The sequence below is a fragment of the Hyposmocoma kahamanoa genome, unplaced genomic scaffold, assembly GCF_003589595.1.
Source record: "Hyposmocoma kahamanoa isolate Upper Pololo Valley unplaced genomic scaffold, ASM358959v1 240, whole genome shotgun sequence".
Taxonomy (NCBI): Eukaryota; Metazoa; Arthropoda; class Insecta; order Lepidoptera; family Cosmopterigidae; genus Hyposmocoma; species Hyposmocoma kahamanoa.
This window is the reverse complement of record NW_020653757.1, coordinates 1,100,554-1,116,053: the sequence shown is the minus strand read 5'-3', so window position 1 is coordinate 1,116,053 and position 15,500 is coordinate 1,100,554. Positions and strand designations below refer to the sequence as shown.

The following is a 15,500-nucleotide window of genomic DNA, read 5'->3' as shown; positions in this document are numbered from 1 at the left end:
TTTTAAATAATTCATTTTGACTCGTAATAATTTTGTATACTTGTGTCGTGACATTTGATTATTGTAATTCTTTATTTATTTTAATTTCTAATAATTCATTCGACCGAGTATTTTAATTAATTTGTATGATTAAATTTAAATCCGTGAAATTCATACACAATTATGTATATTGATAATGAATAAATGATTGATTTGTATAAAGTGTGCACCACTGTTTATTCGGTAAGATGCAAAAAACGTGTTGTACTATGCGGTGTGAACTGGGGCTTACCTGATGGACTTCGTGACATCGTTGATATGGTCAACCAACGCAGCAGCAGCAAGGTGATACCTCTTGTTGGACGAGTGGATAGTCTGCCAAGTGTGGCACGTACACCAGCGGTTTTCTATTGCGGCTTCACTGCATGATCTGGTGCTAGGAATCTACAACAAAATTTTAATAAAGTTTAGGAAATGAAACTATTTTTTCGGATCTAAATTGCATACATCTGTTTTTTCAAACAAACCAACGTTTCGAGCCCTTTTCAAGTGGTCAAGGCTGATCGAGATGGTAAGTCATCAACCAGTTATGGCTAATATTAATGCAAGTCCTATTTTTCACTATTGTTACAAAAGTTATTAATTAAATACACTATTTTTTAATTTTTCGTACATTCATTCCAATTTACGCTACATACTTGTTTTTTTAATTTTATTTTATTTTATTTTTACAAATGGTCTTGTTTACATGGTCTTCCTTTTATTTAAGACGCTATGTTATTTAGAAGAAAACAATCCTTATAATTGAGGCTTTTGATCAGTATAGTAAATTATAGGTGTTTTTTTTCACATTTGGCGGGTTCGATTCCCGGTTCAGACAGGCGATTATTTAAAAAGCTTTGAATGCAGTTCGAATTATTTAAATTATTTATAAAAAAAAAATGTTTTAAAGTACTTGCCCTCCGTGTGGCATGACCGTGAGACGCCCTGTATAAAGCTCCACAACGCAACAAGAACATCTTTCTAAGCTTTCAAAGGCAATATTTATCAAAAACACACAAAAACTTACCGGCCTAAATAACGTCAAACCTCTAGGTAAATCAGCGCCCTTTACTTTGTAAGTAATCCAGTGATCTGTCATATCAACCGCGTCTAGAACAGTGTTGTAAATGTCGTAAGGCGTTGTCAGAATGTCTGCGTTTGCTTTTAATGCTGACTTTATTTCTGGCCGACTTTTTATTAGTTGTTCTGGTAATACTATTGCCATTAAGGGTAGACGTTCTTCCATTTTGCCCTGATAGGTGGCACGCACGTCCGTACGTCTGGGGAAGGAATTATTTTATTCAATTGCATATTGTTTACCTATGTAATGTGCTTTACGAATCACGTGTTGCTTTCTAAATTAGAGAAAAGTATTTATTACTAAGCTAGTTCGATCAACGTTTCTTTGTTTACAAATGTCACGACACGTTGACAGATCAAACTGGGCGAGATCACAGAGAGGATAATGTTGGTGTAGTTTCAGTTTGGTCAGTTTAATTAGTAATCTGACGTGATCCTGTGACATGATGATTGTATGGCAGGGTTGCCATATGAAAATAAGGAGTAAAGTTGGCAACACTAGTTAATGCTTAAAAAACGGATTCGCTCTGGGCCTTTTGGTGGGAAAAGTGTCGTTTTTATTTTGACTTTCAATTATTTTGTGAAATCTAGTTTAAAGTGGAATAGGATAGTGCTATTATGCCTTAATCGAAGATTAAAACGCGAAATTATACGAATCTCGAACTAAAATACCCGTATCGGCCCGTTCTAAGGAATCCCGAGTCAATCCAAGCACGCCGCCTCAAATTGCCTATCCTGTTTGTGGTGGCCATATTTACAGAAATATAATTAAACGTTTATGTTTTCGGCTGAAGGTCTTTGTTTCCATGGCCAGCAATAATTTAACAAAATATAACTTAAAAAAAACGAACGCGATTTGACAACACGGATTTTGTGTGCTAGATATTTGAAAATCGAATAATGGCGCTCTGTCTCTGTGAGTTTGCCGCGTGAATCTAAAAGTTCTAATCTGACTTATCTTTTGAACTTTCGAACTAATTACTATGAAAAATGGATAAACGAATTGAATGCAATGAAAAAACAAATTTGCGCCGCACCTATTGAAAACAACAGCTAATTGTGGGGAAATTATAAATAAAAAAACAACCTATCTACCTACCTCTATAGTCTTTCTTGAAGACGGAGTAAAATTATATTTTGTAGGGTTACCAGTTTTCATAAAATTTTAAATAGTCATGTAGTATCGACAGTTTTATCGATAGATTGTGAAAGAAGGTAAAATTTTGCCAAAAATGTCTCATTTGTGAATGTAACGTCGTTCTAATGATTACCAATTGCGTTATATATATAATACTTATGGAAACTAATCATACCTAACACCGTGATCGCCAAAGATCATCAGCAGCGTGTTCTGAAGCCGTCCAGTTTCTTTGAACCAACGCAGAAATTTGACGAAGTCCTTATCGGCAGATGCAAGCAGATTGAAGTCGTAGTGACACATGTCACCAACCTTCGTAAAGCAAAACTTCTTGCCATCTTGCGTGAAGAACTGCAAATTTATGTAATTTGATAGTTTTTAGTGCCAGCTTTACCTATTGTGCAGTCTTAGGAGTAGGACATGCAAACCGGCTACTCGGTTAACTGAAAAAACCGTGTAACCGTCCATTTTGGAACCCGATTGTCAGCTAAGGAAAACCCGGGTTTTTTGGTTTTGTCTTAAAGCTATACTCATATCATCGTATTAATAATGATAAATAAATGCTAACTAAATGGTAGGAACTTGGGTACCTGAATACAGTGATTGCATTTCGCAAGATTGGTGTAGGTGGCAGGTGCGCCTGCGCGAGCAGTATAGCAACAACTTTACGTAGTCGGTGGATTAAGCGAAGTATACGAATGTTTAGCAAATAAAAATTTGGTTTTAGCAAGAAATAAATTTAGAGACAAAGCTTTTTTTGATACACAGGCAATTTCAGAAATAAAAACGTGACCTGTTAATAAAATTAAGCAATATTCGTATGTCCGATTTTCAAGCCTAACACTAGTAACACTACATATAATCAGACTGAAAAAGAAATCGTTTAATTGCTTGTCTCTAAATATGCATTTTTATTTTAGAATATTAGTGTTGCGGATTTGTTTTTATTGTAATTCGAGAAATTGGTTGACCTCGTTGAAGTATAAGTCACGCTACAAATAACAAAAACATATATTAACACTAATTTGATGTTTTCTTTAGTTTTCTGACACTCTTAAAGAATTATTTGGGTGACAATAGAAAAATATACGAAAAAAACGAGTAACTAGGTAACCGAAAATTAAAAATCGAGAAAACCGGTTTTCAAAATCACTCGGCTTTTGCGTGCATACTTAGGAGGAGGGCCGAGTACCACGCAAGCGATGTAAGCGGACTATTACGTCCCACCACCATTTACAACTGCACCATTTACACCCGGATTTCAGATCACTGGGGAATATATAAGTGTAAGTATTTCATTTTGATCGCGTGCCTACTAGTGGGCGCTAGATGGGCTATCAGTTTTTATCACATTTTGTCGTCTTTGTAAAATGCAAGCCTAAAAAATTCGATTGTATCATATTGAATTTTTATTTGCTACACCGTATTGGTATCTTTTGTATTTTGAAATTATTTATTTTATGTCAAAAACATTATGGCTGTATGCGTTTTTGTATCTATGGAAGAATAGGTGACCATCAATTTATATATTAACTACCTCCGTGGCCGAACGGTTACCATGCCGGACTGCCACGCAGAGATCCCAGGTTCGATTCCCGGGCCGAGAGAAATATTTGTATGACCTACATTTATTTCTCTCGTGAGTTTGGGTGTAATTTGTGGTTGTCTATGTATGTGTCCATGGCACCCGCGACACAGGGTTTCCCTAGTGCGGGGCTATGTTGAGTGTGTGCGTTATTATTATTATTATTATATATATATAAAAAAAAAGACCCGCCAATTGCAAAGTCCATAATTGTCGTGCTGTGAAGCGATATTTAATTCATACAAGAAATAAATTATCATTGTATTTATTTTCTCGCAAATGTATTGAAAAACATTGTATGTACGAGCGGTAAAAAATTACAAACTTCGAGTCATTAAAATTCTTACAGACTCTCGTTGGTAATTTCTTAATTAACGCCCTTAATACGCAATGTACTAATTGCCATCACTGATATCGCGTAAGTTACTTTTTTTACGATACAAATGACGGGGACGAACAAGTCGTGCGCCTGATGTTAAGCGACACGCCTGTCCATAACAGTTGCATTGACACTCAGAATTTTAAATAGCAAAGATCTGAGGGTCTCTGCCACTGCGCCTGTCACCCTGAGACATAAGTTGTTAAGTCCCATCAGCCTGTAATTACGCCAGCACCCTTACCCTTCAAAGCCTACTACTAAACGTGTGAGACACGTACGTTTCTTTTGGCGTCACCACAGTCGGTTAAAAATACTATAACTTACCTGTTGAGTAATATTCATCAAAAACGTATACGACGGGGTGTCCCCAACGCAGAATTCGTTTTGTTTGTCAGTACTTAGTTTGGACAGCTCAAAGTAGAAGTCGCGTAGGTAGTGGTCGGCAGGCTGTTCAGCGAACCCTTGGAACCGAAGTTGAAACGTACCCATGTTTGGCGAATCTTCATAATAAGCGGTACGGTAACTGTGACACAAGAAAAGATGATCTTTATCCGTAAGAAAACCATTATATAACATTTCAAATCAATAGCGATAATGCTTAATTTAAACAATTTATATTTATGTAGTAATCTGTAGAATGTTGTGATTAATTATACAATTTACTGTACTGTTATTCTTACTATATGTTACTCACCTTATACAATATTGTTTGTCATCCCTTAATAAAAAAAATAGACATATCTACAGAGACACAAATACTTCAGGCGTTTAATTCCCGTCTTTTTGCGTCTGGGGTTAACAAAATAAAACAAAAAGCAAACAACACAGGACCGGTCCCATATCTTCTCGTAAGTTTTTGATTATAGTGTCCCTTTCGACTTAACCTCGATCAGCCCGTTGACACAGACTTCATTCGACTCTCAAAAGGCTAGACTAGGCTAGGCTAGGCTGTTTTGAGTGAGCGACACAGGTGCACGTACAGCGGATGCTGTACGTACACCTAGACAATAATGAGGATCCATTATTATCCAGATAGGTACCGGAGCTGTTGGCTCGCTCACCTCCCATTGTGCATTACATATCTAGCGGTTGCCACCGATAAACCGTGGCAGCTACAGGAACACTAAATATACCGTAGGTTTGTTTAACAGAATATTCGCGATCATGGAAAAATAAAGAAAATACTTTTCTCCCGAATTTTTAATATTTTTTGCGATCATTGGTTGTGGTGATTCCTTTTTGTTACACATATATAAATTATATTAACGCACCCATCTTTTCTGAGTTTGTGGAAAATGAAGTCGCTGTTATTTAAGAACGTTTTGACAAAGCGCTTTCGGGCCTCGGGCAAATCCAGTTCATTCCTGCCAGTCAATAAAGCGTGTAGTGCCCAAGTAGTCCCATCTCCTATGATGTTGTAACTAAAAAACAAATTATAGTTCTGATACCTAGCTGGAATTAGGTAGAAGGATTAGATAGATGACAACTTAATTAAATAAATATAACGCACACACACTCAACATAGCGCCGCACTAGGGAAACCCTATGTCATGGACACACACATAGACAACCACAAGTTACACCCAAACTCACGAGAGAAATAAATGTAGGCCATACAAATATTTCTCCCGGCCCAGGAATCGAACCTGGGACCTCAACGTGGCAGTCCGGCATGGTAACCATTCGGCTTCGAGCAGTTAAAAAACTGTTCGAAGAAAGTTTCAGACGAACGTGGATGACAAATTAGTTAGACCAAGTCAAAAGGAAATTGAGTAAGCTCTAAGAGAAAAAATGCAAAGTGCTGAATGACATTACCTACATGGACAAGTGTCCAACTCAAAACAAACATAATAATAAAAAATATCCATTTTGAACTCCAAGGTAACTCAACACATTGCTGATAACAGCGTGATGTCTGGTGCTCATAATGGATGTAGGGGCGGTAGCAGCGGGTAGGTGGTAGTAAGGACGCGGCTTGGCCGACGCAACAGTCGGAATTTCTCCGCTGCCTGGATAGCCTACTACAATCTGTCTTTTTTGAAAACGGAGTAAAATGACATTTGTAGGGTTGCCAATTTTCATAAAGTTTTAAATAGTTATGTAGTTGTTGTCGATAGTTCTATCGATAGATTGTGAAAGTCAATAACGCAAGTTATTGCCTTCTTTATTCTTATTTTGACAGTTGGTCTACTAGTATCGAGATCAGTTTTTATTCTTATAGGTATATTTTAACAAGAATAGCCGGATTATAGCTAAATACAGTGTATGTATGCATGAACTTACAAAAAATTACAATTCAAATGAACTTGTACCCACTAATTGGATGAACAATGGGTCTAGGATGATTCAAAGAAACAAGTTCGGCTATTAATTCCATAAACGAGACCAATATTCAGTCGATAGTCGATCAAGTCGAGCTGCTGCTCTCAAGCGGGCAACATATCCTAAATATATATATTAAAGGATGATACCACAGATATGTGGTCGTCCCGGAGATTCATTTAGGCTCATTGTTTCAGTTGTATCGCTCTTTCTAACACTGAGTACTTGTATACACACAAACAAGCAAACAAGACTTTTTTTATATAAAAAAAAGTGTTAAGTGCGCATTTGACCTCCATCGCCTGATGGAAAGTGACGATGAGCTCGAGGATGTAGCGTGCACACCTAAATAACGCTTATTCACCCTCGCCTTGAAAAAGTCCAAGTTATAGCGTTTGGGGAATGAGTTTGCAAGCAGGGTATTCCACTCCCTAGTCGCTCGCCATATAAATGTTGAAGAGAAACGCGTCGTGCGAATCCTGGGAATATCTACAACATAGGAGTGGAACCCCAGCCCACGTCTCTGCAAATTATGCAATTCCATCGCACGCTCTCCGTGATATATCCTGTAGAATACCGATAAGCAGGCAACTTTTCGGCGGTGTTCAAGACTGCAGCTTCGCCTCTACTAATTCCGAGTCACCTATAAGCCTCTTGGCACGCTTGTCTATTGAATCCAAGGTGGCCAGTTGGTACTGTAATGACTTCTACCACTTGTATCCTTATGTACGCTTACGGAGCCTCCACCATTTTGTAATGAGGGGTAACTCAGATTGCGTTGCGAGAGGTACTTCTAATAATATAAACCGGGATCATCTTAAGAACTTTGGTTTATTTCACCATTTTACATACTTTCACTTTTAGGTTACAAATCAATAATCCTAATGTCAAGATGCTCCATTCTTTTCTCTTAGTTCATTTTCAAAGCATTCTAATTATGAATCTATTCACTCAGCCAGTGATTCTACTCATAGAGTAGAGCCTAGACTACAGTACTTAGCAGAGCCATCCCATAAGTAGCAGCAGTAGGTACTCCGTACATGACCGGATTTGTGCTTGGTACAACTATCTCGGTGTGAAGTAACGACTTACCTTGGAAAGGATGCCAAGCTTCCTGGCTGCATTTTTGGCCATGGATTCAATGTATCTACTAAAATTCAGATTGAATGACAGGTCCATTCCAAGAAGGTGAAGACGGTCGGCTGTTGGTAGGGATATATCACGAAAAGTCGGAGTCTAGTTTTGGTAGCTAATGCTACCAATACCTATTTGACAAGATAGGCCCCAATCGAAGACTGCCTTAAATGTCAAATTCAAATGACTAACCATTGACTCTCGATTTGACTGAATTTCTTCTCCACTGACAAGGGTAAGTTTGCATTGGTCGATTACCTGTCCACAACTGTAGTGTCATCAGCATGCCCAAGGGCACTTGGAATTAACATATCATTTATATGCATCAGAAAGAGGGTTGCGGACAATCGCCCGATATTCGGAAAAGTAGCCTTCTAAGACCACTCGAATCGAACGTTCATTCAAGAAATCCGAAATCCAATTGCAAAGGTCAGTGAGAAGTCCTTATGAGGGAAAGTTGCTTAAAAGGCTTGCGTGCCAGACCCTGTTAAAGGCCTTAGAAATGCCCAATAACGTATTTGGATTTTGGTAACTTTCGAGAATTTTCTTAGTGTTTCGATCTTTGTTATAATTATTATAACAAACTAGTGGAGTAATTTCGTAAAAAAAATTGAATATCATGGTAATGAAACATCGTGACATCAATCGACTAAAAAAATAATTTTCGAGATATTGGCACTTAAAATTTTTTTTATATGAAACTATCAGCTACGCTGTTTTGCTTAATGAAACTGAAACTAAATAAGATATAAAAAACCACTTCTATGAGGTTGCAGACCTTGTTTCGCAAGTTTTCTCAATTTCGTTAAAAATGTCGATTACGTTAGTTACGAAAAACTGCCAGTATTGTTCCCTTGTTTGTTTCAATACCTACCCAGTCAAAAAAGTGGCTTCTAAATCATTCTTCAAATACTCATAACTCTCGGGCATCTTCCTGATAAAACCATTTCGGGACGTAGAATCGTAACCGAACATCAGCACATTGATGGTGTTTTCTCGGCCAGGTGGAGAACCCAAAGACTTTACCTTCGACCGCAAACCGGAGACCACCCCTATCCACTTCAATAGGCGGTCACTGAAAGACATATACAGTGTAATATACTCGTACAATGCGTGCAGAATTTTAGATGTTTCCTGAGACTTGTCTGTGAAAAAACTAAAAATAATGTAAATATAAAGAAAGAAAATATATTCATTTGACTATCTAATAAAAGGAAAAAAAAATACAAAACAAAAAATAGAACGTAAAACAAAAATAAAATTAAATTAATGCACTGATTATTCACATAAAAGGACAATAATGTCCACTTGCACTAAACTTAAATACGTCTTAAACCAATGCTTAAATTGATGACACAATCTCAACACGATGTAGGAAGTGTCTTTTGCAATGCAAGCAAGTGCAAGTGGACATATCGCAATGCATTCCCAGCTCTAATATTCAAATAGGCAACAACAACAACAATAAAGAAAATACATTTATTTGATAACCACAAAAGAAAACAAAAATGAAAGAAAACTGAAGAAAAACAAAACAATCATAACATTAATAACGTAAAACAAACAAAACAAAAAGTATAAATTAATTAAAACCCAAACTCTAATGGTGATGCCAGCCGCGGTAATGAATGGTCACTAACTTAGTATTTTTCTGGAAAACGCAATGCATTCCCAGTACTAATTTTCTGTTAGGACCATTAGCGAAGCAATTAAATTATTACACAATAAAATACAATAGATATGTGTGTGAAATAAATCGATTCTGATTTATATTAGTTTTTAACCGACTTCAAGGTTCTCAATTCGAATGTATTTTTTGTGTGTATGGTACCTCATGGTGGAATACCTCAGTCGCGGTCCCATTCAAATTTGAAAAAATATTTCACTACTAGGGGTGGCAAATTAGGAACAAATCAGGTTTACCATAAACTTGGCAAATAGATGTAATACGAATAAAAAAGCGTATAAGCAAACTTTTGAGGTCAGTTTTTTTAAATTATTTATGTTACATTTCTTTATGTACAATACACTCGGCACTCGCGGCTATATTAACTCAAGCGCACACTACACAAACTTGACGCGGTTTTTACTCTTGCTCAATATTGAGCAAAATCCGCACAAAGCTGTAATCTATTTGGCTTACTGTAGTATACACAAGCGGTGGATTATTATTCGTTGGGCACCGCAAGTTTTTGTGTATTTCAGACTAATTTCTTGTTGTTTCTCTTGTTCTCACTATTAATTTTAATTCCTGTTTGTATCTGCTTTAATCCGTTTATATTGTTATGCGTTTGAAGCAAGGCAATAAGGTTCTTTCTATTTATCTATCATTCCTTTGACAGATGAACCAATGTCGTGTTGTCTGGGCTTGTGTTCATCTTAAAAAAATATAATTTACTCTATATTATTATTATTTTATGATACCAAGTGTTGGCACTAACAAATCGTGCGCCTGATGGTAAGCGACACGCCTGTGTTGTAGAAAGAGGTGCGGTGTCTCCTTCGCAACTTATCGCTCGAATATGTCGCGCTCTTTCGCACGAACGCCGCGAGGCAGTGCGACCGCTCAGGTACATCGCCGCATATTTTGTCGCAAATCGTGACAAATCGCCGCCGCAACGCTGCTTGTCGTACGCAATTCAAGTGACGTCGCGGGTCGCTGAATAATTTTATTTAATGCGGCCACCCTCATCACTTGTAGAACATTTGAAATTTCTTTACGATATGAACAAATAAATTTCGCTTGTCGCAGTGCGACCATCGACATATGTTTATATGAGTTTGTTTTCACGAAATCGCCGTCGCGTCGCAGTCACCTTGGTAGTGCGGCCGAGGCCTTAGACATAAGTTGATAAGTGTCATGTGCCTGTATTGCTCACATTAACGCACACGCACACACTATACATTGTCCCGCACTAGGGAAACCCTGTGTCGCAGGTGCTATAAACACACACATAGACAGCCACAAATTACGCCCACAGTAACGATAAAAATAAATGTAGACCATACAAATATTTCTACCGCCCCGGGAATCGGACCATCCGGCATGGTAACCGTTCGGCCACTGTGGCAGTTGTTTCTGCTTTGCGGCAGAAATAGGTAAGGTGACAGTACTTCCCTGGACGAACTCTTTGACAAGGAGCTCTACTGGAACATTATTATGACTATATAATGTTGTTTTACAGAATTTTCTGAAAACAACTTAACAATTATTATTAATCATCTCAAACATTTATTAAGCACGTTCTTTTAGACGATTAGCTTTTTATATTTGATATGTTCCTCTTTTGATATTGAACCGATATTATGAAATTAATCATGTGGAGGAAAATGATAAAAAAAGGAGGCAAATAACTAGGAGCCACTTGATAGGAGGTAGTCATCGTCGCCCATAGACATCTGCAATACTAGGTGAGCTGCCTATGCGTTGCCAGCCTTTGAGAGCCCTGTTGACACGCTTTTTGAAGAACTCCATATCTTAGCGCAAAGGAAAATACTTCAGAAGAAAAATCACAGGCATCTTACAATTACAGGCATCTATGATGTAAGGATGGGCTCTACTTCTTTAGCGGCAGGTGCGATGATGGATTCGAGACGGTGGCCTCAGTTCGAAAAGTTCCTCTGAACACCCCCCATTATAAAAAAGGTAGAACACACACAGAGAGTGTGTGAGTCCAAACCGCCTGTGAGTGTGGGATCATTATACGTGAAATTAAATCAAACATTTAAATGCAGTGTCCGATTTAAGCAACATTAATTAAATTTTTATTGAATTGATATTCAATTATTTACTCATAGATGGCGCTACGACTAAAAAGTCGTTGAAAAACCAAGTACAAAGACACGACGCAAGCACATAGAAAAATTCGTGAGGTCCGTTGGTTCGTTCCGTGGCTTAGTTGGTATAGCGTCTGGCACGGTATGCAAGAAGACGTCGGTTCGAATCCGAATTTTTTAAAGGAATTTTTTCTGAGTGTTTTTTCTGAGTGTTCGATCTTTGTATTAATAATTATAACAAACTAGTGGAGTAATTTCACAAAAAATAATTGAATATCAATTCAATAAAAATTTAATTAATACAGTGAATAGCGACATCTCTCGCCAGGACTGGTAGCTGTAAAGGTACTAACTGGGTGATAAATCTGTCAAAGATTTCTCATAGATGGCACTACGACTAAAAAGTCGTTGAAAAACCAAATACAAAGACACGACGCAAGCACATAGAAAAATTCGTGAGATCCGTTGGTTCGTTCCGTGGCTTAGTTGGTATAGCGTCTGGCACAGTATGCAAGAAGACGTCGGTTCGAATCCGACCGGATCGAAGGAATTTTTTCTGAGTGTTTTTTCTGAGTGTTCGATCTTTGTATTAATAATTACAACATAACATTGTCAACAATGAGAGAACTGCATTTCAAATCCATATTTTCAATAGGTCCTAGAAAGGTAGCTTATGAGCATTCATCTTCAAAATTTAGGGCGTCACTGTACACAGGAACAGTATATAAAAAAGAGAAAAAGAGTGAATTTGTGTTTGTGATTTCATCTTTCTCACTAACTGTATACTTACTTGGCCAAAGCTCTACCAGTGCACCTAACTTTCACATTATCTGAATTTTTAAGTGTGAAGACTTCATCGCCAGTGATCATTGTGGATATTGAGTCAACGTAGTAGTCACGATCGGTCTTGTGAATGATATTGTAAAAGTGACATTTTATATCCCTAGCTGAACTCAATATACTCGGGACTACCGCGCATTCACTGAGCTGAAAAAATAATATATTTTTTAATACAGTTGCTCAAAACGTGGTATTTTTCGTACTACAAATCGTGCCGAAAGTTGGAATTTTCGCACTAGTGCTTTTTACATTTCCATATTTTTTTTTTAATTTACTGTTGTTTCAAATCTTAAGCACAGAACTAAAGAAGTTGTATATTTATGTGCTTTGTGACGTAAGTCATTCGTCATTAAAACTTATATTTATTTACAATTACTATATAATGAACGTATCGAGTGGAGGTCCACAGTCTCTGCCTACCCCTGAATGGGTGATAGGCGAGATTTTTATGTATATATTTGTTCTATGTATTACAGATAAATTGTATCTCACTACCGTGCACGGGTTCCTAAAGAAGTTTAAACAAAAGTACCAGGACTTCATAATAAGAAAAGTGGTTACAGACCGATATTACAGAAAATAAACAAAAACAGCACGTTAGAACAAGATTTCCATAGACTTTTAAATAATGGTTGCAGTGGTTGTATTTCATTATTTTAATTTACTAGCAGAAAATGAGTTTTTTTTAAATACTGTTTTATTTTACTTTCAATGTAGTTTTTTCGCAAATGTATAAAAAACGTCGTTTGATACACGTGCGGATTTGTCATTTTCACAGCCAGGAGACTCGTGAATAATGACTAACTTTCCGCACTTGTATCAAAAATAACTAATTTGTTTTAGTAACAGTAGAGATTCTTTAGAGATTCCTGTGAACGAGTTCGTCCGAGGAAGTACTACCACCATATCTATTAGCATATAACATTAACTGCGTTTTGGATTTGAAGGGACTTGTCAACTTTATATCTCAGTGGCACTTCTACTGTTATGGGTAGACATGTCACTTACCCGATGCACGACTTATTCGTCCCATTCATTAATAGCATTAAAGAATACAAACATTTTCGAGGCTGCGATATAGAATTACTTGGTTAAGAGGTAAAAGTTGATTAAAAGGCCGTGGTAGGCAAATGGTTTGACTTACAGCCTCTCAAGCAGAGGTCATGGGTTCGAATCAGGACTCGCGACTGGACTGAACTCAGGACTGAGTTTCTAGGAATTTATGTGCGAAATCCAATTTGAAATTTACGATGAGCATTTCTGGGACGTCGAAAAAGATTACATGTTTCGGAAACCGTGTGAAATCCCCAACCTGCATTAGGCCAGTGTGGCTGACTGTGGCTTAAAGCCTCGCCCGTGTGAAGACCCGTGCCCAGCAGTGGCATTAATAAAAGGTGATGGTTAAGACTCAGATTATGTCACTTCTTCTGCCCCGAATTGCTCCAGTCCAGCCAACCAGATAAGACAATCCTGAGACATAAAATCCAATCAAGTCCCATGGACCTGTAGTTGCGCCAGCTCCAGTGGCAGTACCTTCTTGGACGAACCCTTTTACAGCTACTGTATTTTAAGCAACGTGAGTCACAAATATTGAGAAACCGATTCTTAAAGATTTGAGATCTGATATGATTCTCCTTAGCTATTGACAAAAGCTATGTACGTTATATTGTAGACCAGTCTTGGCGAAATTTAAACAGTGCAGGCTTGGGCCACGTAAAATTTATTAAAGTAAGGGATAAAAGGGTAATAGGAAGACCCAAAAGGGCCTGTATTCGTATATATATCCAATGCTTTATAAGCAGTTAAAATACGTGAGGTTTACATGATTGAGTATTTGAGGTTTATGGTGCACACGTCCTTTCTTTTCGAGAATTTTGATGGGAACGATGACGGAAGGAACCATAGTAAGAATAACGAAGAAAAGAAACTACAGAATGATTCAAAATTTAAAAAGTAACTGGCCGGGAACCATAAATAAGAGTGATAAAAAGGTGGGATGACGATGAAGGAGATCGCATCGTCGGAATATAAATACATGAACCAGTAATCTTAAGTGGCAGTGTGCCGCACATGACTGTAGGAGGGCTGATGTTCGATGGAGCAGACTTGTTCTAGAGTGCAACTACGTCAAGACAAATGACCACGACAAGGACGACGTGAGAAAGGTGGCCGGCACAGATTCGGCTGGATTCAGATGGCACAGGGCTGGGAGCGTTGACCTGCTCAGGGGGAGGTTTAAAGCCCGCAAAGGAAAAGTTTAACCTCCTCCGAGAATAGGGTTTAAGGGTATCACGCCACACATGTGGATTTAAAAATTAAATAAAGACTAAATCAAAAATCATGAAAAAACTTACGTGACATTTGACCCAATCCAGGTCATTGCATACAATTTGGGGTAGATTCTTATTAAACACCATGATCTCAGGCGAAAAGGGATCCAGCTTTGGAATATAGCATCCTGTGCGTTTGTCTTTCTTCAGAGATTCTTCCAAAGCACGTTGTCTTTCCCTGTTAGTATCAATATGACAATAAGTTTAAAATAAAATAAAGATTTAAACAGCGAAGATCGAAGTAAGTTAACTTACAGCGATGCCACTCGGGCGCTATGATTTCAACGCACCAAGTGCCACACGAGCGTGACAACGTGTGGCAACGTAACACCGCTTACTTACGCACCGTATCACCCCGCCTCGCTTGAGGGTATAGCATGAAAGAACATTCAACACAAACGTAGATATTTTGCACGATCTAAGCTTCACTGGGCTCGCAGTGTTGGTGCAATCTTTAACATATGGATTTAAATCCATTACAACTTACTACCATTTTAATATACATATGGATTTCAGCCAAAATCTATAAATTATTAGCCGTGTCACAATAATCAAAATTTGTAAAAAATTTATAAAATTGTGTGAAAAAAATCTGAATCGTTAGGGACGTAATACGGGCGTCTTATATAATACGTAACGTAACGTCAATACGTAAGTCTTTTTAGAACATTTAAGTTAAAAAAATCTATTTTTAGAAATTTTAAATATAAATTGTTTTCGAACAAAACTATTCCCCAAAAGAATGCAGAACCTTTTGTTTTTAATTTCGCTTGTATTCTTTGTGACTTGTTGTATTTTTCCTGTACAATAAACTATTAAATAAATAAAAAAATAGAATATAATTATAAAAAAATAAAACTTACTTTATAATCTCACTGAAACAAAAAAAAATGT

At 37.4% G+C, this 15,500-nt stretch overlaps 1 protein-coding gene across 1 annotated transcript; it reads right to left on the bottom strand.

Moving 5' to 3' along the window:
• Positions 1–267: 267 nt before the first annotated feature.
• LOC113228748 lies at positions 268–15,036 on the bottom strand. Its single transcript, XM_026462112.1, has 8 exons — positions 14,631–15,036; positions 12,227–12,423; positions 8,534–8,734; positions 5,475–5,624; positions 4,528–4,726; positions 2,415–2,590; positions 1,049–1,301; positions 268–423 (listed from the first exon to the last, which is right to left on the bottom strand). Exons 1-8 carry the CDS (start codon positions 14,691–14,693, stop codon positions 268–270), a joined length of 1,395 nt encoding a protein of 464 aa, XP_026317897.1. The 5' UTR covers positions 14,694–15,036.
• Positions 15,037–15,500: the final 464 nt, after the last annotated feature.